This window comes from Mirounga leonina, unplaced genomic scaffold, assembly GCF_011800145.1.
Source record: "Mirounga leonina isolate KUSES-001 unplaced genomic scaffold, KU_Mleo_1.0 Mir_93, whole genome shotgun sequence".
NCBI classification, from domain to species: domain Eukaryota; kingdom Metazoa; phylum Chordata; class Mammalia; order Carnivora; family Phocidae; genus Mirounga; species Mirounga leonina.
The window spans coordinates 47030282-47052927 of NW_023270854.1; the positions used below are offsets into that span (position 1 = coordinate 47030282).

Genomic DNA, 22646 nt, shown 5'->3' on the forward strand with positions numbered 1-22646 from the left:
CCCCTGTACCCACTTTAACTTTGAGTTTTATCCCAAATGTCACTTATTAGAGGAAGGTTTCCCTATCCTCACTGACTAGATCAGATGCCCTTAGGGTGCATCTTAGTCCTTTAGTTTCCTTAAAACCTTCATCCGTGTAATATTGACATTTATTTATATGAGTAAAACACGCATGGCTCCCACCTTTGTGAAACTTACAGTTTATTTGAGAGGTGGAGACACATTAATAATACATGTATGATATATTATCTGACTCAGATCATTAATGGGTTAATTGAAAGATAAATCATTTTTGGATGAAACAATCTATTTTTTTTTAAAGATTTTATTTATTTATTTGAGACAGAGAGAATGAGAGAGACAGAGAGCACATGAGAGGGGGGAGGGTCAGAGGGAGAAGCAGGCTCCCTGCCGAGCAGGGAGCCCGATGCGGGACTCGATTCCGGGACTCCAGGATCATGACCTGAGCCAAAGGCAGTCGCTTAACCAGCTGAGCCACCCAGGCACCCCTGAAACAATCTATTTTGACTTAAGATGTATAAATGTGCATTCATTTGCAAATCTCATGGGAAGCCTTTTTCTTGGCATACGGATTGTCTACTGGGTTCCCTTGAGTGTTTTCTTGCATAAACTACATCTAACGAATACCCTGTGATTTTCAGTGGAATGAGAACTTTGATACTTTGGAACAATATGAATGCAAAATTCTCTTGATTTTTAATTATTCCCACCCCCCCCATCCTTTCACACTGATTTTGCCCGTATCTGTTTTGGCAGCACTGTCCCCAGTGATTCATATTTATTCTTCTCAATAGCAGCTACAATTTTTTGTTGGTGTGTGGAGGAGGGAGGCACCTGTCTCTGAGAAGAGCTCCTGAGGGCCAAGACAGGGTCGGGCAACCAGCTGCTCCTGCAGGTGTCGAAATTTCCGCCATCAGTGCATGGTGCTTTGGCTCTGTCCACCTAGGAGGTGGGCCCTGAGTCACATGATTGTGGAGAACACAAGCCCCCACGCCTGGGTCACAGTGCCTTGCTTGGATCCAAATGCTCACACAGCTGCTCTATAACATTTCCCAGCAGTCTCTTTGGTCCAACTAAATCTGTGTTTATTTTTTATAGTGAAAATCATTTCTTTTTTCTTTTTAAAAAAGATTTATTTGTGAGCGAGCGAGCGAGCGAGAGAGTACAAGTCGGTGGAGGGGAGCAGCAGAGGGAAAGGGAGAAGCAAACTGAGCAGGGAGCCCAATGCTCGGAGCTCAATCCCAGGGCCCTGGGATCATGACCTGAGCCGAAGCCAGATGCTTAACCGACTGAGCCACCCAGGTGCCCCAGTTAGTCATTTCTTTGTGTTTAGGGTAGAGGGTAAAGATACAAGGTGTTCCCTAGCCATGTTTTCTTTTTCACATCCATGGTCACTCAGATGCCCCGATGTCTCTTGGAGCATACGACTGGGCAGGCGTTTTCTTTGTTTAAGAGGGAACAGAGCACGAATGCCTGGGGCCTCACTGAGCTCATGTCCCAGAGTACTGGGCCTGCGGTAGCTGGGTACCCTGCTATGTCACGCACTGCCCTCCTTCCCTCCTCCCCTGTGCTCCCTGCAGTGTGGGCTCTGGGCTGCCTTCTGGTGCTCAGCGGACTAGGGGCCTGGATCCTGTCTCCCTTGACCCTCGTGAGCTTAATGTCTAATGGGAAAGCCCTTTCTTAGAAGAATAGCAATTGCTTTAATGTTCTGCTTGACCCATTAGGATGGAGAATGGCATCTTCCTTTCTCTGTTCACTTTTTGGGTGCAAGGGCAGACACCTATGATTGCAGCAGGACCAGGAAGAACAGAGAATATTCCTCAGGTAATTAGCTTCTTGGTCTGCTACCAGAGCAAAATCATGCTGTGTTTGCAGCTTATTTATTTATAGGTCAATGTCTCCCATTACATTCTGAGGTCCTTGAGGGCAAAGTATGAAAGGGTGGCTTAACGTTAGCGCTTTAAAAGTCAGATGACCAGAATTCAAATTCTGCCTTTGCCATTACCAGCTCTTCTGACCACACGCACATTATTTAAACTCTTTATGCCTCAGTTTTCTCATTTGCACAATGGGGATAATAATAATAATATTTTCTTCATAAGGTCGTTGTACAGATTTTATTTATTTATTTATTTTAAGCAAGCTCCATGCCCAGTGTGGAGCCCAGCATGGGGCTTGAACTCACGACCCTGAGATCAAGACCTGAGCTGAGATCTAGAGTCAGACACTTACCAGCTGAGCCACCCAGGCGCCCCATGTTGTGCAGATTTTTTAAAGACACAGCATAGAGGGACGCCTGGGTGGCTCAGTCGGTTAAGCGTCTGCCTTTGGCTCAGGTCATGATCCCAGGGTCCTGGGATCGAGTCCCGCATCGGGCTCCCTGCTCCGCGGGGAGCCTGCTTCTCCCTCTGCCTCTGCCTCTCTCTCTCTCTATCTCTCATGAATAAATAAATAAAATCTTTAAAAAAAAAAAATAAAGACACAGCATAGAAAACATTTAGCATAGTGTCTCGTTTGTAGCAAGTGCTCAATAAATGTTAACTATGATGCTGCTGTTAATAATCATTCTGGTGCTGTCAGCACCTTGCAAATTGCTGTAAATATTTGCTGAATGAATATTCAGGAAGTAGGGTTTGGAAGCCTCACTAGAGACTAGAGACATTTTAACACCAGGTTCACTAGGGAGCTTACAAAAGCAGGTCTGATCACAGATGGAGCGCCTGCCCGTGCTAATAAAGTTAACAAAGAACATTTCTTGAGCAGGCACCATCCCAGGAGAGCAGTTCATTGAGTTAGCTGGGATTATTATGTTAAATTCTGCTGGAATGCTTTCATTTATTTCTATCTATTATTAGAATAACTCTAGGGAACTGACGTTAGTGGACCAAATGTGTTGGTGACGGATGGGGGCAGCAAGTAATTGGTGCTCTATGTAAAAACTGGGATTTTGCTTTCTTGAAGAGAGCAAGATTCTAAATTGTATTGAGAAAAAGCAGTTTTGGGTGTGGCCACAAATGAATCAAAGAAATGCACCCTTCAGAAGTCCTTAGAGATTCCAGGTTAACGGTGGGAAACGTCAGCACATGGCCACCCAGCTTGAGTTCTGGCATTCTTTTTAAAATTCTGTCCTTTGACACTTTCTTCCTTTTGTTGTGGTTCCATGGAGCCATTTGATATATTGCCTAGGTAAATAGTCTTTACGTTTTTTATAATTCAGCATGAGTTCAAAGCCTCTGGCTTCTTAAAATCCAAAGAATAATGTTCACTGCCCCTTAAAAAAAAAATCAGATCTGTTCTCTCTCCCAAACTGCAGGAAGCCGTCTTCCATCTCCAGCTTGTCTTGCCCTGTTGTGGGCTGGGGAACAGGCGGGGTGGTTGGATGGTTCTGTCAGCCTCCCTCATTCTTAGTGGACACAGACACATCACACTTCACGGGTCGCTCAGAGATGTTCGACAAGCACTGTCGTTGTATTTGGTGCATCCAAAGGGTCATGCCTCCCAGCTAGGTCTTTCGGACAGGAAGTGACAGAAATATGATGGCCTCTTTCCCTCTTCCCAGATCTGATGTTTCAACGTGGCTTCCTGCTTCGGTGCTGTTTGTGGGTATAATCTATGCTGGTTCCAGAGCATTATCCAAACTGGTAAGTGTTAGAGACTTTTTAGAGAGACAGTTTTTCTTTCCTCCTCCCGTTTGCTTTTTAACTTATTGCACCTTGGCTCAGTAGGGGACACGACATCAGCTTTCATAATGGTACAGCTAGATTGGAGAACAACGTGGGGCCTTTTACCCCTCTCCCTGAATTGAGGATAACCAGATAACAGGGTCGGGCCAACTTGTTTTACAAGATGCAGAGGCATAGGTGGAGACGCAGGGAGAGAGGTGATCTTTATGGAGGCTGACCCAGACAGGGCCAGTCCACTCTGCCTGAATGCAGGCTGTCCTCGGGAGCAGCCTACTCCTTGCTTCTGAGGAACTGTAACCCTGCCCACTGGTGATGTGGACTGGGGGGTGCTGGGCTCAGTAGCAATGTACCTGCCTGGCACAGCGTTGGTATCCAGTCTGTGGGGACACTAATAAAACAAGTGTCCCCCTGTTCTCCCATTCCAGCTGCCCGTTTGAGCTCCTCAAAGGAGAGAACTGTAAAGAATAAACTTCTTCCAGTTACATTATATGAAAATATAAAAATTTAGTTATTTTTTCCATCAAAAGAGAATCCATTGATATGGCCATTGACCAGAGACTCAGAACAAGGTTTAAAAGTCAGTAATGCCTCTTTCTGTCTTGTCCCCTGACTGCTTGTACTGTCTTTATCTATCATAAAATGATTGTGTTGTGACCTTTGGAAAAGTGCAAAATTTGTGGCACTGTTCAGTCTTTTTATGCAAAGTCTGTTGTTATGTTGGTCCCTTAGGTCTCAGATATGAAAACATTAAAACAAACACAAAATCTGCCTACCCGCACAACAGTATTATTGTTAGGACAACCCTGAAGTTTGCAAAATAGCAGTTGAGAGTTACTAGCGGTGATTAAATCATCATTTTTCTTTCATGATTCATAAGCTTGAGTCATTGGGATGTTGTGTCCAATGGGGGAGAAACGTCCTGGGTGGGCCCAAGAAATGACCCACAGCACATATTGGTGCTCAGCCCAGAACCTGAGACCTGCACTGGCTTCCGGCTGCCCCTTCATTCTGTCGGCTTCCGTGTCTGCTGCCTCGCTTTACACATGCTGGCCTGCAGAGGGCGCTCCCCCTCGTATAGCAGAATACAGGTGTTGATAAAAACAATGCATTCTTTTTTTTTTAGTTTTAATTTAAATTCCAGTTAGTTAACATACAGTGTAATATTAGTTTCAGGTGTAGAATGTAGTGATTCAACACTTCATATAACACCCGGTGCTCATCACAACAGGTGCCCTACTTAATGCCCATCACCAATAGAACCCATCCCCCCATCCCCCTTCCCTCTGGTAACCAGCAGTGTGTTCTCTACAGTTAAGAGTCTGTTTCTTGGTTTGCCTCTCTTCTTTTCATCCCCTATGTTCGTTCATTTGAAAAACAATGTATTCTTGTTCAAAGGCTTTGAAAATTTCCTATAGGATCTGGATAGTTATAGACGCCAGAATTTTGAAGTTTGAATAACTATTGTTGTGCTAATAATAACATTTTTTATTTGTACAGTGCTTTTTTGTATGTTTCCATAGTGATTTCCTCTGTATCTTTTTATGTGATTCTCAGTCACCTGACAGGCGGCGGATGAAGCAGATGTTAATCACCTGACAGAGGAAGGCACTCAGGTGTGGAAAGTCTTGGTAACCTGCCTCTAGCCTCAGCTTGTGGCAGCTCCTCTGACTCCAGACCTTTTGCCTTTTCAGATTTGTCTCTTTAGGGCCAGCATACGTGGATTTTAGAATAGCTCAGGGTAGAGTAGTCAGGCGTAACTTTAGACTCTTTTAGTTACAAGTTACAGAAAGCTCATAAACTGTTCTAAGCAAAAAGGAAATGAACTGGTTCACAGAATTGAAAAGCTGTAGATCAGGCAAGGCTTGATCCAGAGGTTCCAATGACATTCTCAGAACCCAGTTTCTGTCTCTCTGTCTTTAGTTCTGCTCTTGTCTTTGCTCCATTTCACAGCCAGGCTCTCCCCTCCTGGGTGTTGTTGACTCTAGGCTCACATCCTTACAACATGAAGTGTAATGGAAAGAGACTCTTCCTCGTAGCTCCTGCAGGAACCTCAGGATTCACTCTGAATACACCAGTAGGGCCACTGCCCTTCCCAGGTCTGAAAGCTCACCAGGAAGATGGAATTATGCTGATTTTTCGGCCCTGGGTACGGGTGTTCCTGGACCATTCACTGTGGCTGCAGAGACTCAGAGCACTGTTTGGCCAGCCCTGCTCAGACAAGATCCCTGTCTGGATCCCATAGACTGAGAGAGGGGGTGGCAGATCCTTGATATTGGGATGCTTCACCAAAAGAAGGGCTAAGGATACTAGATAGCCTAAAATCCCTCAGAAGTCAATTGTAAAGGTCAGTCCAGTACATTCTTAGGCAGACGGGGAGTTCTGTAACCAAGAACACTGCTTCTCGGAGGGTGATCACACGTGGTGGTGTCAGTCTGTGAGCTCTGTTAGTTGTCCATAAGGAGATTGTGCCAGAATGTACATCAACTTTGGCACTAAACACAGTTTCGTTGAGCTGACATTTTTTTTTTCATAGCAAGACTTTTTGAAGAAGGAAGCAGTGCCCTGATTTACCTTCTGGCTCGAGTTCCTTATTTTGGGGGAGAACTGGTACTATCAGTGGCCCTGGCCTAGGGCACAGCCTTCTTTAAAGGGTAAGAAGAAGCTGCTGCAATTCAAACTCGTTGAGCAAAGGAAAACAACCCAAACCCAAATATACCCAATTAGAGTGGGAGGAGTACAGAAAAGAGACACTCATTATTGTTTCTGAGTGAAATAACAACCCAGCATCTTTTCTTTGTTTTTTGAGTTTTTTGTTTTTACATAGTTGCTTACAAATTTATAGGGTGGGTTAAACACAAGGCACTCATACAGCTTGTGTTAGATAGAAAACAGGCATCAATATGCTGGTGCCAAGCTGTCAGTTTAATGAATCCACAAGGAATTGGGGGAAAGTGCTCTGTTAAAAGCCGTGGGTGTATTGTTATGCAGAACACTTTCCAGGGAGTTCTGCTCCATAAAGCCCTCCTTTATCTGACAAGATTTCGAAGCTCTCTTCTGATGTGCAACTCCTAAGAGGAAGCAGGTTTAACTCTGTAAAGGCGCAGCAGGGAAAATTCTTTACTGATTTTTCTACCTCACAACCAAATGATGTACAGAGTTAAGGGAAGGGAGTTATTCTTGGGGCTATCCGTTCAGCAGATATTTATCAGGGATCTACTATGTGCTAGGTGCTTAAAGACAAATAAGAGATGGTTCCTGACCTTGAGGTGTTAGTATGTGTGGGGCACTTTCCATCGCCCCTCTTCATGACATATAAAGTCAGACTTAATTACTCCCACTTACAGATGAGAAAACTGAGATCCAAATATTTGGCCAAGGTCAACAATGCATAAATGTTAAAGCGGAGGTGCAAACCCAAGCCTGTCCAACCACAACAGTTCACCTCCAAAAGTTACCCTCTTTCCTCCCTAAATTACATCAACCAGGGGAAATCAGCCCATGAGGACTGGGCTGGGGGGAGTGGAGAGGAACCGTGTATTTGCTGTCCCTTCTACTTGGGCTAATTTGGGTCAGCTTCTCCAGCTATCCTATGCTGAATAAGGTCAGTGATGACGGTTCTGATGGCGTGAGTGTCAGTCTTTGGAGGGTCAGTACAACCTCGACCGGTCATTAATACTCTTGTTGTAATTTCCCAGCTGAAGCCTGGTCAGCTGGACAGGATTGCCTCAAAGCCTGTGCTGGTGAGTGTTTAGAACAGATGTGCAAAGTCAGACATTAGTGAGCTTGCCAGTGAGAGGCCATCCTGGTTTTGGTGATCTGGCCACTCAAACCATGTCATTTTCTTGCTTTGGGGAAGCCAGGGTCCGTCGTTGCAGGACTCTGCAAATCCAAGTTAAGGCATCTTTTTTTTTTTTTAACGATTTTATTTATTTATTTGACAGAGAGATAGGAGAGCAGGAACACAAGCAGGGGGAGTGGGAGAGGGAGAAGCAGGCTTCCTGCAGAGCAGGGAGCCCGATGTGGGACTCGATCCCAGGACCCTGGGATCATGACCTGAGCCGAAGGCAGACGCTTAACGACTGAGCCACCCAGGTGCCCCAAGTTAAGGCATCTTGACAGGACTGCTCTTGGTTTCTCACCCAGCTCTTTGATCTTGGTCCTTCCCTATCTGCTTGTCAGGGTTTGTCTTCCACGGGCACGACATTCACTCCACACGTTGCGATGGAGATTGGATGGGGTGTTGGTGAGGAAACGCACATGGATAATTAGACCCAGATGGAGCAAATTAGTTAGGCAAACTGGAGCCCATGAGTCCCCCCCCATTTGTTTGGCTCGAATATTACATAAAGGAACTTGGATCTGCAAAGGAAAAGAATGTCATTGTTGATGTGAAATGGAGACTCTTCCTCTTAAGTTCGCTGTTACTGCTCATTTGAGGCAGCTCTCCTCTTTCATGTTGTTTTCTTACCAGAGCTCACCAGAGTCCGTTTGCAAGGATTACTTTTTAAGGTGTAGGCTCAGTGGCAAAAGAGTAAACCCTCCCTGAGGATTTTAGTTATCTTCTTGCTCCATCTAAAGATGACATTCTCAGGGTGCCTGGGTGGTTTAGTCAGTTAAGCATCTGACTCTTGATTTCAGCTCAGGTCATGATCTCAGGGTCGTGAGACTGAGACTCTGCACTCAGTGGAGAGTCTGCTTGCAATTCTGTCCCTCAGCACCACCACCCCCGCTCTCTCTCTTTCTCTAAAATAATAAGTAAATAAATAAATTTTTAAAGATGACGTTCTCCATAACCCTTATAAAATGACTTATTTAAAACAGGGCTCTGAGGGGAAAACTTTATGACATTAGATTTGGCAATGATTTCTTGGATACAACACCAAAGACACAGGCAACCAAAGAGAAAAATAGATAAATCGGACTTCATCAAAATGAAAAACTTTGGTGCATCAAAGGCCACTATCAACAGAGTAAAAAGGCAACCCAATGAATGGGAGAAAGTATTTGCAAATCATTTATCTGATAAGGGATGTGGAAATAAAATTTTAGGCCCAAGATGGAGCTCCTCCTTTCTGGGGTGCTACATCAGGAAAGCGAACTTTAGCATTCCTGGAAATGCCCCGCTCGACCAGAAACACAGTACATCCAGACAACCAATCCCAAAATGCCAAGGCAACTCTGGGTTCTATACTTACTTCCTTGTTCCTTGATCGTCCTAAAGAAGAAGGCCAGGGGCGCTTGGGTGGCTCAGTCGTTAAGCGTCTGCCTTCGGCTCAGGTCATGATCCCAGGGTCCTGGGATCGAGCCCCGCATCGGGCTCCCTGCTCGGCGGGAAGCCTGCTTCTCCCTCTCCCACTCCCTCTGCTTGTGTTCCCTCTCTCGCTGTGTCTCTCTGTCAAATAAATAAAATCTTAAAAAAAAAAAAAAAAAAGAAGGCCAGCTATGCTGTCCCAGCCAATCAAAGCTTTTCCCCATTGCCACTTCTCATGCTTCATAAAACTCAGCCTTGTCCAGCACCCGTTGGGAGGAGGGCTCCACTGCTTCTGGGGTACCATACTCCCCCAATGCAAGAGTTGTTTTCCCTTGAATAAAGGGCATCAAATTTGTTACTAAATTGTTTTAGTTTTGTCATTCAGCGGGGATTAATATCCAGAATATAGAGATAAGTCCTCAACTCAACAACGAAAACCAACCCAATTCAAAAATGGCCAACAGACTCAAATAGACACTTCTCCAAAGATGTACAGATGGCTGATAAGCCCAGGAAAAGATGCTCAACATCATTAATCATTAGGGAAATGCAAATCAAAACCATAAGGAGATACTACTTCACACCCATTAGGATGGCTGTCCTCAGAAAACCAGAAAATAACCAGTGTTGGGAAGGATGTGGAGAAATTGGAACCCTTGGGCACCATAGTTGGGAATCAAAACTGGTGCAGCTGCTCTGGAAAACAGTAGGATTGTTCCTCAAAAAATTAAAAACAGACTTACTGTATGATCCAGCAATTTCACTTCTGGGTTTATACTCCCCCCCCAAAATTGGAAGTACGGATATTTGTACCCCTGTGTTCATGGCAGCATTATTTACAATAGCCAGAAGTTGGAAGCAACCCAAGTGTCCATGGATCAGGAAATGGATAAACAAAATGTGGCAAATGCATGCCATGGAGTATTATTTAACCTTAAGAAGGAAGGAAATTCTGACACATGTGACACCGTGGATGAACTTTGAGGGCATCATGTTAAGTGAAATGAGCCAGTCACGAAAGGACAAATACTGTCTGATTCCACATCTATGAGGTGCTTAGAGTAGTCAAAATCAGAGCGGCAGAAAGCAGAATGGTGCTTGCCAGGGACTGGAGGGAGAAGAGAATGAGGAGTTAGTATTTAATGGGGACAGTGTTTGAACTTTGCAAGATGAAAGAGTTCTGGAGCTAGAAGGTAGTGATGGTTGCACAACAGTGTGGAATGTACTTAATACCACGGAACTGTACACCTAAAAGTGGTTAAAATGGTAAATTTTATGTGTATATTTTACCTCAATTTAGAAGTATTTATTAAAAAAACAAACAAACAAACCCTGGACTCTGATAGAGGTTTTCTTGAGGATTATATGAAGAGGAGGGGATGATAACAGGTTCTCATTTGCTTTGCTCAGAATTCTTTTGGGCACCGTAGGATATGCACATTTGGTTTAACTCCTCATTCATTTCTATGCACTTGGATAAAAAGTATGAGAAAAAGAACAATTCACTGAGAGTAGGCCAGTTTGCCCTCTGTTCTGGCCTGTACATTTATGCCCCAAAGTGAATGAGCTAGAATAAGCTGCCATCCCCTGAACCTTTTCTTATGCCCAGGCATCTCAACAAAGTGGAAGAACTCCTGGTATTTTAAAATGTCACAATAAGGTCCATAAGACAGGCCAGCTACTTTGGTGATGAACAAATGAACAACAGAGATGGCCTCCAAACTCATCCTGGAGATTACACTGTTAAGAGGGGAGTCTGGTCCTCTGCACTCAAGGGCTTTGCCATATAAAGACAGAATCATAAGATTAATGTAAATGAACACTTAAATTTAACTCACACAAGTCAACTTATGAATGTATTCATGGATATGTACATATACTTATTCAAATACCTCACCATCTTCCACAAAGGATGGGTGGTGGCTTAAAAGAATAATTAAAATAAGATAGACATTTTTTTAAGTAGGCTCCACACCCAGCATGGAGCCCAACACGGGGCCTGAACTCACAACCCTGAGATCAAGACCTGACCTGAGATCAAGGGGCAGATGCTTGACTGACTGAGCCACCCAGGCGCCCCAAAACAGACATTTTTTATGAACAGAATTTTAAAAGAAATCTAGGTACAGAATAATAGAAGAACTAGATGAGGCCACGGAGAGACTTAGCACATAGAAATTTATGCTGTAATATCCTACAAAATAATGCAGTTGGGGCCTGAATTCAATTTTCAGCATTCTGTAGCCAAATAAAAAAGTTACAAGACTCAGGGAGACTCTGCTTCTCCCTCTGTCCCTCCCCCTGCTCATGCACATTCTCTCTCTCAAATAAATAAATAAAATCTTTTTAAAAATAAGAAATAAAGAAGTTACGGGACTCTCATGCTTGTAAGATGAGAGTAGAGGTCATTGCTACCCCGTTAGGCAGAGTGTAACATATAGCAGTGTTGACTCAGTATGTTGTACACCCCAAACTAATGTAACATTGTGTGTCAGTGATCTTCAGATTTAAAAAGTTGCAAGAGAAAGAAGAGTGAGGTCAGAGCTGAAGAAGAGCAAAGCTTCCTTGCTTTCAGGTTCTGAGTCCTCAAAAAAGGTAGGCTGGGCCACTTAGTGAGGCAGGGTCTTTAATAACACCCTTATAATGAACACCATGACAACCTGGTTTCTAGGGTTCTTAGAGCATTTTTGGATGCATGATGAAATAGAAGAGTTCAGTAGGAGCAGTTGTCTGGGCCTAAAACCTCTACTCTGCGTATCTGGCTCCCTTCACAGGCTGCCCTCAGGCAACCCTCCAGAAATATTGTTTCCCACGTGCATGCTTTTGATAAAAATTGGGTAGCCAACAGGTCAGGCCTGGAGTGCAGTTATTCTCTCTTGTAGATTAAGCCCACACCTACATATTTAAAAATCACCCAAAGAGAAGATAGGATTAACATTCTTTTACAAAAATTAAGAAGCTGACCCAGGACTGCTTGGAAAAGGGAAGTGTCAGTGTCTGCAGAAGGACCCAAGGCCGTGCCTATGTGCAGGGCCAAGATTTTCCACAGAAAACTGTTCTAACTCAGGCCCAACACATGAACAAATAACAATCAAAGCCTCAAAATTTCCATTCTGGAAAGCATGGGAATAATGAAAAATTTTAAGTATAGATACCAATTTCTCTTCACAACCAGAGAAAAATGTCCAGTAGTACATGGTAAGATGTTGAATTTTAAGCTAATGTAGTCTAAGAAAAATTAGTTGCAAACTGTGCCCCTAAGTAACTAAATGGATTGGGCTGCAGTGTAGTTGAATTTGATTAATTACATTTTGTGTTAAAAATGATGATACGGGCTTTATAGTAGTTGATCTTGACCATTTTTCCTGATGAAGGATGGTAGGACCTCAACCAAGTGGTTGAGGCCATTCCTAGAGTCCTGACGTGGAAGAACATACTTATGTTTCTGTTCTCTTTAGCAGCAAGCAAGTATATAGATTTTCCAAAAGTGGTTTTCAAATTATCAAGAGGCAGGTTAAAAGAGAGAACCAAAATATATTCCTTCATTTTCTCATCTGCATAATGGGGATGTTAATAGTATCTACTTCATAGAGTTATTATGACAATGAGGTACGCAAAAGCAGTTAGAAAAGCGGCTAGCACATAATAAGCATTCAGTATATCTTAGTTATTATTATGGCTATTAGAATTTCTCAGAACTTTTGTCTGATTTGACATAAGTCCTGCTGAGCCTCACTCCGTAAGATAACAAAGGGCTGGTTTTCTTTCTTTGTTTTCTTTAAAAGGCAGGTTTTCTAAAAGAATCAGTCACTCGAGGGTCTCCTGAATGGATAGCACAGTTCACAGACTGGGACTTGTACGGAGTTAGAGGCCAAGGAAAATCAGTAATTAAAGTTTGCGAACTGCGTTAATAGTTGTTTTTCATAGACCTCTACGGAGGCTGAGATCATCAATTGTAGACTTACTGTTTCTGAAGCCTACTAGCTTCTCAGTGGGAAAATGGCTTGAGAAATCCAGATTTAAATTTGTTAAGGTAGAAATGGAAACTGTCCTTTAAAACATGTCACAGAGTTTACTGAGTTCATGTAGTTTAGATCATACCAGTGTTCTTATTGGAGGAAGCAGACTGGTGGACAGTTATAGGGCCAGGAAGGTTACCCTGGGGGACTTGCTGTAATTTGGGGTATCATGGTATTGAGGTTAGGAGCACGGACTCTGCAGTTGGAGAAGCCTGGATGGGAGCCACAGCTCTTGGCCCTGAGCCAGCTGTGAGCACTCAGCAAGTTGCCTCATCTTCTAAGCATTAGGCTCCTTTCTGTAAATCAAGGTAAGAGCACCCACTAATTGAGTTGTTGGAAGGAGATTTAAATAAGAGAATGCAATTAAAATAATTAGCACTGTGTCCAACACATTGTTGGTAGCTCTCATTAGTGTCCTTGAAAACCAATTCTATGTGTATCGATAGATCCTTTTCCAGAATGTGATCAGAGCAGGGCCTAGGGAGGTTGAAAAACCTAGTCACAGTTTATTAAAATGGAGAAAATTAGCCTCTTTGAGGTCTGGAGTTAGGGTCTAGAGTTCCTAAATCTGGTCTCCTTACTGTCTTTATAGTCAAGGAGGCAAAAGCATTTTTAAAAAGGTCTTAATTTTAAATAAATAACATCCAAGTCACCCTTTTGTATTCATTTTCATGTACACATAATTAACCTGTCCAAGATTTTCTTTGCTATCTTAAGCCAAGAACTGGAAGGCCAGGCCCTAAGTTTGCCAAACATAGGCCTAATGGATAAAGCCAGTGAAAAAAAAATCTCTTTAACGATCTTAAAACACATAAAAATTAATTCAAAATATAAAAATTTAAGAGGAATAAAAAGCACAAAAGATACATGAAAAATTGGGAAATAATAAAAATAAAGTATGATTTTTTTAACTTCACTTTTTTTTTTTTAATTTTAATTCCAGTGTGGTCAACATACCATGTTGTATTAGTTTCAGGTAGACACTGTAGTGATTCAGCAATCCCATACATCAGCTGGTGCTCATCACAGGTGCACGCCTTAATCTCCATCATCTATTTCCCTCATCCCCCACCCCCACCTCTGCTTTGGTAACCATTAGTTTGTTCTTTGTAGTTAAGAGTCTGTTTCTAGGTTTGTCTCTCTCTTTTTTCCCCCTTTGTTTGCTTTGTTTCTTAAATTCCACATGTGAGTGAAATCATATGGTATTTGTCTCTCTGACTGACTTATCTCCCTTAGCATTATACTCTCTAGCTCCATCCTTGTTGTTGCAAATGACAAGATTTCATTCTTTTTGATGGCTGAATAATATTCCATTGTGTATATATACACACCACCTCTTCTTTATCTAGTCATCTATCGATGGGCACTTAGGCAGCTTCCATAATTTAGCTATTGTAAATAATGCTGCTATAAACATTGGGGTGCATGTGTCTCTTTGAATTAGTGTTTTTGTATTTTTTGGGTAAATACCCAGTAGTGTGATGGCTGGATCATAGAGTAATTCTATTTTTAACTTTTTGAGGCACCTCCATACTGTTTTCCAGAGTGGCTGCACCAGTTTGCATTCCCAACAACAGTGCACGAGGTTTCCTTTTTCTCCACATTCTCGCCAACACCTGTTGTTTCTTGTCTTCTTGAGTTTAGCCATTCTGACAGGTGTGAGGTGGTATCTCATTGTAGTTTTGATTTGCATTTCCCTGATGATGAATGATGTCGAGTGTCTTTCATGTGTCTGTTGGCCATCTGTAGGTCTTCCTTAGAGAAATGTCTGTTCATGTCTTCTTCCCATTTTTAATTGGATTGTTTAATTGTTAAAGTATGGTTTATTATTTATTTATTTTTATAAAGTATAATTTTAAAAGGAAAAAAACAGTTTGAGTTGCACTTTTTTTTTTTTTAAAGATTTTATTTATTCATTTGAGACAGAGAGAATGAGAGAGACAGAGAACACATGAGAGGGGGGAGGGTCAGAGGGAGAAGCAGACTCCCTGCCGAGCAGGGAGCCCGATGCGGGACTCGATCCAGGGACTCCAGGATCATGACCTGAGCTGAAGGCAGTCGCCCAACCAACTGAGCCACCCAGGCGCCCTGAGTTGCACTTTTAATGAAAGATAAATTAAGAGTAGAAAACGGTTACAAAGGCAGGAAAATAGAATGCAAGAACTCCAAAAGAAATAAAACAGCGCAAGTTAGAACAAAATACTAAAATAGGGCAGAGCTACAAAGTTATAAGAGTTTTAAAAACAAGGTAAAAATATATGCTCCAAAAAGATAAAGAATAGATCCATCTGGAAGTAGGCGAGCGGCATCATCTTAAGTGGGTCCTCCAAACTGGAGCAATTTCCCTGCTCAGGGTCCTCTGTCAAGGCTGCTGAGGGCGGGCTACATGTTAAAACTGACCATCTTTCATGTAGAGCTCCCGAACCACTCATCTAGGTCCTTTACCTATGTCTGTCATTCCTCCCAGGTGCTCTGGGTCGTAGGTATTGTTATCCCCATACAGAGGAGCAAACTAAGGTTTGCCTCTGCTCGGTTTCACCTATGCTCGGTCTTTTTCTGTCTTTCAGGAAATATTGCCATCATCATCAACAACAGAGACCATAACAAAATCCCATACCCTTTAATCCTTCCTGCTCATTGGGTCAAGATTAGCCACCGAATTAGGAGAGACAGCCATTCTTAGCGAATAGCCTAGTGATCGTAAATGTACCTTAATAACCCTCTGGAGTATTAGGGGTTTTTAAATATCTTTTTCCCCTCCCCTTTTTTGTTTTGTTTTGTTTTGTTCCAAAGTTGATCCTGGTTATTCAAATATTTACCTTGGTTCAGTCTCCTAAATATTTCCTTACTGTGGACACTCTCCATTTTCATTGCCACTACCAAGTTCAGGCTGCAGTCTTGCCATTCCTTGTATTAGCTTCCCATGGCCCCTGGTACCAAATAACCACACGTCAGGTGGCTTAAAGCAGCAGAAACTTATTCTCTTCAGTTGTGGAGACCAGAAGTCCGAAATCGTGTTATTGTGCCCAAATCAAGGTGTGGGAGCAGGGCTGCAGTGCACTCCGAAGGCTCTGGGGGAGAATCCAAGTCCTTGGCTCCTGCAGCTTCTGGCGGCTGCTAACATTTCTTGGCTTGCGGCCGCATCACTGCAGTCCCTGGCTCTGTGGTCACGTCACCTCCCCCTCTGCGTGTGTCAAATCTCTTACAAATACATGTGTTTGCATGTAGGGCCTACCCAGATAACCCAGGGCAAACTCCCCACCTCAAGTTCTGCACTTAATCACAATTGCAAAGACCCCTTTTTGCCATGTCGGGTGACATTCACAGGTCCTGGGGATTAGAGTGTGACTGTCTTGCGGGAGCCCATTTTTCAGTCTGCCACACCCCAGACTTTCCCAACCGTCTCTGCCTTCTGTCCTCTACTGGGAGCCCAAGTTCCTTTAAACATGCAGATCAAATCATGTCACTGCCTTGAAACTCTTCAACGGCTCCTTGGCTCTTGGCACTGTCCTGACTCTGATATGGCCTGATGACCTCCCAGCGTTTCTCTCCCCAGCTTCTCCCTTCACGGTCCGCTACTCAGCCCCACCCCCATCCCCACCCCCGTTCCCGGAGGAGCGGGTTCACTCTCACCTGGACTGCAGCACCCTCTGCTCCTCTGGTTTGGCTCACTCCAGTTTGTCATTCCGTTCTCATTTAGCCTCTGGACTTCGCTTCCTCTGCCCACGTGGGATAGGTGCGCCTTTTTGCGTATCCCACGAGAGCTCTTACCTCGATAGGGACAGTCTCCCTATCACATATCCACCCTAGGCACGGGATGCGTTTCCTGCATCTGGTGCAGTGCCTGACACGCAGTAGGTGCTTAATAAATATGTGTTGAGCCCCTACGTCCACCTTGCCAAGTATAATACTACAACAGAGAGCGCTAATCCATGCAGAAGAATTTTTGCTGGAGAGGCTTGTAAATGTGGGTGCCAAAAGTTCCCACGGATCGTTATTTTTAAGCAGAAATCAAGTATTATGTAATTATGGGATCAAAGAAAACATTTTCATGCTTATTACATTCTGTTTTCTTTCAGGCCATTCCTGTGTTTCTCACTTTGCATAATGTAGCTGAAGTTATCCTCTGTGGGCACCAGAAGTGTTTTCGGAAAGAGGTAAATGGTAATGCAAAATGCTAGTTTCGCTTCCCTTGCTTTAAATTTCAAAGATGCACCTTTTCTTATGGCCCAAATTAGTGTCTACCTTGTCTTGCCATCTGTTTCCTGACAGTGGTCACGACTGCCTGGCAGTCGTCCCTCATTTCAAGGATCATGTTTTCGACCTCCCTTCGGTTCATCAGACGTATGTGGGAATGCTCGTGGATCTGAACGGCGCTCAGCTGCAGCTCAGGGCAGAGCGAGCACCTTGGGATACAAGGAGGAGTTTACTGTGGGCCGAGGAGGGGTGGTGGGGGGCAGCCTTCCCGCCTGCAGCTCATCCCAGGGCCGCTGGGAAACCTATGGCAGAGCCTCGCATAGGGTGCTGGGAGCATCAGCCCACCCTGGGCGAGTCCCCCCTGCTTCCCAAGCCCAGCTCCGCGTCACACCAGTTGGAGCAAGTGTCTTCACCTTCTGTGCCTCCCCGTGGAAGAGGGGGATAGTGATGACACCCAGCTCCTACGGTTGTTGGGAGGACAGAGCGAGGCACCCATGTGAAGTGCGTCCAGCGGTTTCTGGCGCAGAGTAGGTGCTCTGTACATGTTTGCTGTATTTATTAACGCTATTAGTGGTGGTTTTAATTTGGTTCCCCTCTTGGGAGTTCTTCCTTTCTAACGAAATCTGCCCTTTCGAAATGGTTTCGAAATCTGGAACTTTTCAACTAGAGAGGCTAGTTGGTCATTCAGGCAGCTCACTCCTTACAGGCATGCAGGAGAGAGAGGCGTCCTTCCCATGGCCGAGGCCCCTCCGCACACCCATGCACCCTGTCATCCCATGGACCGACTGCCTCTTCTGTCCCGGAGAGCTAACCTCTCTCCCTCTCTGCTGCCTTTCTTCCCTCAGCCCACAGACACTCTCCATGTTCTCAGGCCCCCAAGGATGGAGCAGGCCCTGGGAGACCCGCTCACCCTACCCCAGCTCTGGAAAGCTGTTTCTGAAACCATGCCAGCAGGCTCCCTCGCCTGTGCACCCCTCCACCCCCGCCCCACCGCATCCTTGCCCTCCCCCAGCACAGCACCTGAGGAAGGGTTGGCTTCAGAGCTGTTCTCGGTCTTGTGGCCCTCTCGCCTGCAGCCTGCTCCTGCCCCCACCATTACCCTGAACTTGCCCTGGCTGAAGCCACTGGGGCCTGCATTGATGCGACTCTGTTGGCCTTTTACACCATTCATCACCAGGTTCGCCGCCGCCTTCCCTTGAGTCTCTCGGCTCCCGTGACCTGCTGATTCTCTTCCCCAGTCTCTGGCTCCTCCTCCTTCCTCCATCTGCCCTACAGGGTCTCCCAGGGCTCTGTGTCAGGTGCCCTTTGTTCCCACGCACACACTTTCTGAACAGTCTCATCCATGCCCATGGCAGCATCCTCCTCAGTGCCCCGGGAACTCCTGGGCCCCATGTCCAGCCCAGACCTCTCCCTTGAGCTCAGACCCCTGTGGTTGCTGCCTCTGGCTCTCCCCAAAGCTGTCTCCTGGGCATATGAAATGCAAAGGGATCAAACTGGGACTGCTCTGTTTTCACAACCTGCTTCTTACATGGTGATCCTGATCCTGGTCATCACCACCCAAGTCAGAAACATAGGGGTCCCCTTAGAGTCCTGCTCTGGTCTTCCTTCCCCCCTACACCCTATTTCTGAATCTGTCCCCTCCTCTCTGTTCTCACTCTGTGGCCACCTTGGTTCAGGTCCTCATTCTTTTTTCAGGGCTACCTGGTTAGGGGCCAAATGAGATCTTACTCCCCTGAACCCTTGGGCAGCCAAGTAGGGCCTGGGGTGAGCAGTCCTGGCTTAGATGGTTATCGTGTTCTGTGCGCGCCATCACCTGCCTTCGCCTGCCCGATGTGCCGTGTGCCTGGCTGGTTTCCCTGCCTCTCCCGACACTCCCCTTCCTCCACACTGCACCCAAGTGACCTTCTGAAACAGATCTGATCATGTCCGCCCACGGACATGGGGGCTGCCCATGACCTGCATGGAGGCATGCAAAGGTGCCATACCCCTCTCGGGTTTTAGAAACTCCAGCCACAACCAAACTTCTCTTTTTTCCTAGACCATGTCGTGATGTGTTCTTTTCTCTGATCTGTCAGAGAACCTCTTCAAGCATCCACTCATTCATTCTGAATACTTTTACGTACATGTGTACCCGCCCACCATGCCAGGCTCTGGGTCTACAGTAGGGAGGAAGGGGCATGGTCCCGCTGCTCTGGGCTACTCCTACAGAGCATCAGCTGAGCAAATCATGACACCCACCTGCTGGACTGTACGGACAGAGAAGCCACTATGGGGAGGTGACATTTAACCACAGACAAAGGCTGAGCAGGAGTTCACCAGGTGGGGCCAGGAAGGGGAAGCAGCAGATGCAAAGAACCAGATGTAGAAGGGGACTTGGCAGGAGTCACTTTGGGCCAGTGTGGCTGGGTGCTTGATAAGAAAGAGAGGATGGCTTAGGATGAGGCTGGAGACTTAGGACGAGCCTTTGAGGCTGACCTGGGCGTTTGGCGTGTATGCTGAGTGCAGTGGGAGGCCAGGGTTGGGTGTGAAAGCCCAGACGGACTGATCAGATTTACAGTGTTGACAGTTCATGCAGCTGTCTGTGGAGGAGACAGGACTGCAGGAGGTGAGAGAGGGCATGGTGGCGACTCTCGAGGTCTCACGAGGGAGGCCCTTGGTATTTTAGGCTGGTCTGCGTGCAGTTGGAACCTGACACCTCTGACACCACAAGGAGCATGAGACCGCTCCCTGACATCACTTAGCACACCACCTTGCGATTTCCGTATTTCATCAATTCTAACACGTGCTGCTTTTTCTCACGTTAAAAAAAAATATTCACTGTCTGCAGTCAGGATGCTTCTATAATCAATGGTGTGCCCTGGTCAAACACTTCCTTTCTTAGGAATATATAAAGAATGGGGGATTTTATACTCGGTGGCATCAGAAGTTCAATGAAATGCGGTAGGAGTTTCCCTGGGTCTCTGTCTGCTTCCTCTGAGCCCCCTCTTGGCAGGGACCACGTGGTTGTCTTCGTAGCCCCAAAATCCAGTCCCAGAACCACTGCCAAGGTGAATATTCACTAACTAGTCACTGAAGTTCAGCCACTCCCCAAGAGCTGCTCAGCTTCTGGGAGATTGACTCATGCTTCTTATCTACACAGTGGATGCTTTTGTTGTGAATTGAAAATGAAGATTTACCTGGTCTGGGGAAGAGATCCAGGCATCTCTACAGGGTATTGCTTCCTGATGGACCAGTCGGATCACATAGGTGAGGTTGAGTATAGGAAACAGGTTAGAGTGTCTTCGGGGCTATTTCCATCAGGCAGAGACCAGGGGCCAGACTTCCAGGCTGAGAGGACCTGTCCTTGGTAGAAATTGGATAAACACCAAAATATTTTGATTCTTCATCTCCATTTCGTCCCTAACACTAAACAACATCATTTCTTTTTTAAAATTTTAATTCCAGTACAGTTAACATACAGTGTTATATTAGTTTCAGGTGTACTATATAGTGATTCAGCAATTCTATACATTACTCACTGCTCGTCATGATAAATGTACTCTTAATTCCCATCACCTATTTCCCCCATCCCCTCACCACCTCCCCTCAGTTTGTTCTCTATAGTTAAGAGTCTGTTTTTTGCTTTATCTTTTTTCTATGTTTGTTTTTTTAGTTCTTAAATTATACATATGGTATTTGTCTTTCTCTGACTGACTTATTTCATTTAGCATTACACTCTCTAGCTCCATCCATGTTGTCACAAACGGCAAGATTTCATTATTTTCTTTGGCTGAGTAGTAGTCCATTGTATGTATATATACCACTTCTTTATCTGTTCATCTATCGATGGGTATTTGGGCTGCTTTCATAATTTGGCTGTTGTAAATAATGCTGCAATAAGCATGGGGGTGCATGTATCTTTTCGAGTTGATGTTTTCATATTCTTTGGGTAAATACTCAGTAGTAGAATTACTGGATCATAGAGTAATTCTATTTTTAATTTTTTTGAGGAACCTCCATACCGTTTTCCATAGCGGCTGCACCAGTCTGCATTCCTACCAGAGAAGCACGAGGGCTCCTTTTTCTCCACATCCTCGCCAGCACTTGTTGTTTCTTGTGTTGTTGATTTTAGCCTTTCTGACAAGTGTGAGGTGATATCTCATTGTGGTTTTGATTTGCATTTCCCTGATGATGAGTGATGTTGAGCATCTTTCATGTGTCTGTATGGCCATCTATATGTCTTCTTTGAGAAATGTCTGTCCATGACTTCTGCCCATTCTTAATCAGATTATTTGTTTTTTTGGGTGTTGAGTTGTATAATATTGTTGAGTTTATATATTTTGGATGCTAACCTTTTATCAGATACATCATTTGTAAATATCTTCTCCCAGTCAGTAGGTTGTCTTTTAGTTTCATTGATTATTTCCTTTGTAAACAATATCCTTTCTTGTCAGGGCAAATTAGGAAACAGTGGCATGAATTACATACTTAGTCATTTTAAAAAACCTTCTTTCCTTTATGAGTGTAATAAACAATAGTAAGTTGTAGAATATGCAGAGGAAGAAAGTCCCAGAAATCAACTGTGATCCTACTTCGCACAGGATATTACTCTATTCTGTCAGACTTTTTTTCAATGCACATATATAGACATTCTTACACAGATAATATAATATATCCTATTTTCCATTGATCAGTTTGTCAGGAATCTCTATTCATGTCCTCATTCCACTCCACATGGAATATGAGGTGTTGGCCAATCCCTGTTTCTAGACTTATAGGTGGTATCTAGTAGGTTGGCATTAAAATCTTCTCTGTGATAAAGATTAAAGATTGGCTGTGATCTGTTCCTGCATGATTGATTCACTTTCCTGATCATTTCGCCTGGAGCCTCGACAGAGTGACCACGTATTACCAGGAGCACAGCTATATGACACCTCTTAGACTTTACCTGTGACTCACAGTGAGACCTCTTTTGTCCAGTATGTGTCGGTTTCACCAGACTCCACTCTGGAGAGGAAGGTTGACCTCCTCGTGACCTTGTTCCCAGGTTATAAGGATAAACTCTATCTGGAGCTGTGGTTCATCGTCACCTCCCATGGTACTTTGTGTGTGCATGCGCAAACACACGCACACGAAATTTGACTCTAAGGTAACGTGGGGCTTGTGGAATTAGTCTCGCTACCTTGCAGATAGACTTGTCACAGTTGAACATTAGAATGCTGCTCTTCATTCTTTTGTTCGTTTGTCTAGCATTTCTTAAGTCTGCACTGTGTATCAAACATCTGGCTAGGCCTGCAGCTATGGAGCTAAACTGGACACGCTGATCACCCTCACAGAGCTCAGCTGAATGGAGGAGCCAACACATAAACTCCGGGATGCCCACAGAATGTTATATGGGCTGGAACAGGGGTGTGGGTGGACCGGGGGTGACCACCGGTAAGTCTGCTTGGAAGGGCCAAGGGCAAGATTTGAACCCAGTCCTGCGGATAATAGGAA

At 44.6% G+C, this 22646-nt stretch overlaps 1 protein-coding gene across 2 annotated transcripts in view; it reads left to right on the forward strand.

Moving 5' to 3' along the window:
- The window catches only part of TMEM241 (transmembrane protein 241), a 113587-nt gene that overhangs the window by 19859 nt on the left and 71082 nt on the right, over positions 1-22646 (forward strand). For both annotated transcript variants that reach the window (XM_034996277.1, XM_034996276.1), the window contains exons 4-5: positions 3581-3662; positions 17054-17131. In XM_034996277.1, coding sequence (XP_034852168.1) covers positions 3581-3662; positions 17054-17131 — 160 coding nt within the window. The remainder of the gene's footprint in view (positions 1-3580; positions 3663-17053; positions 17132-22646) is intronic.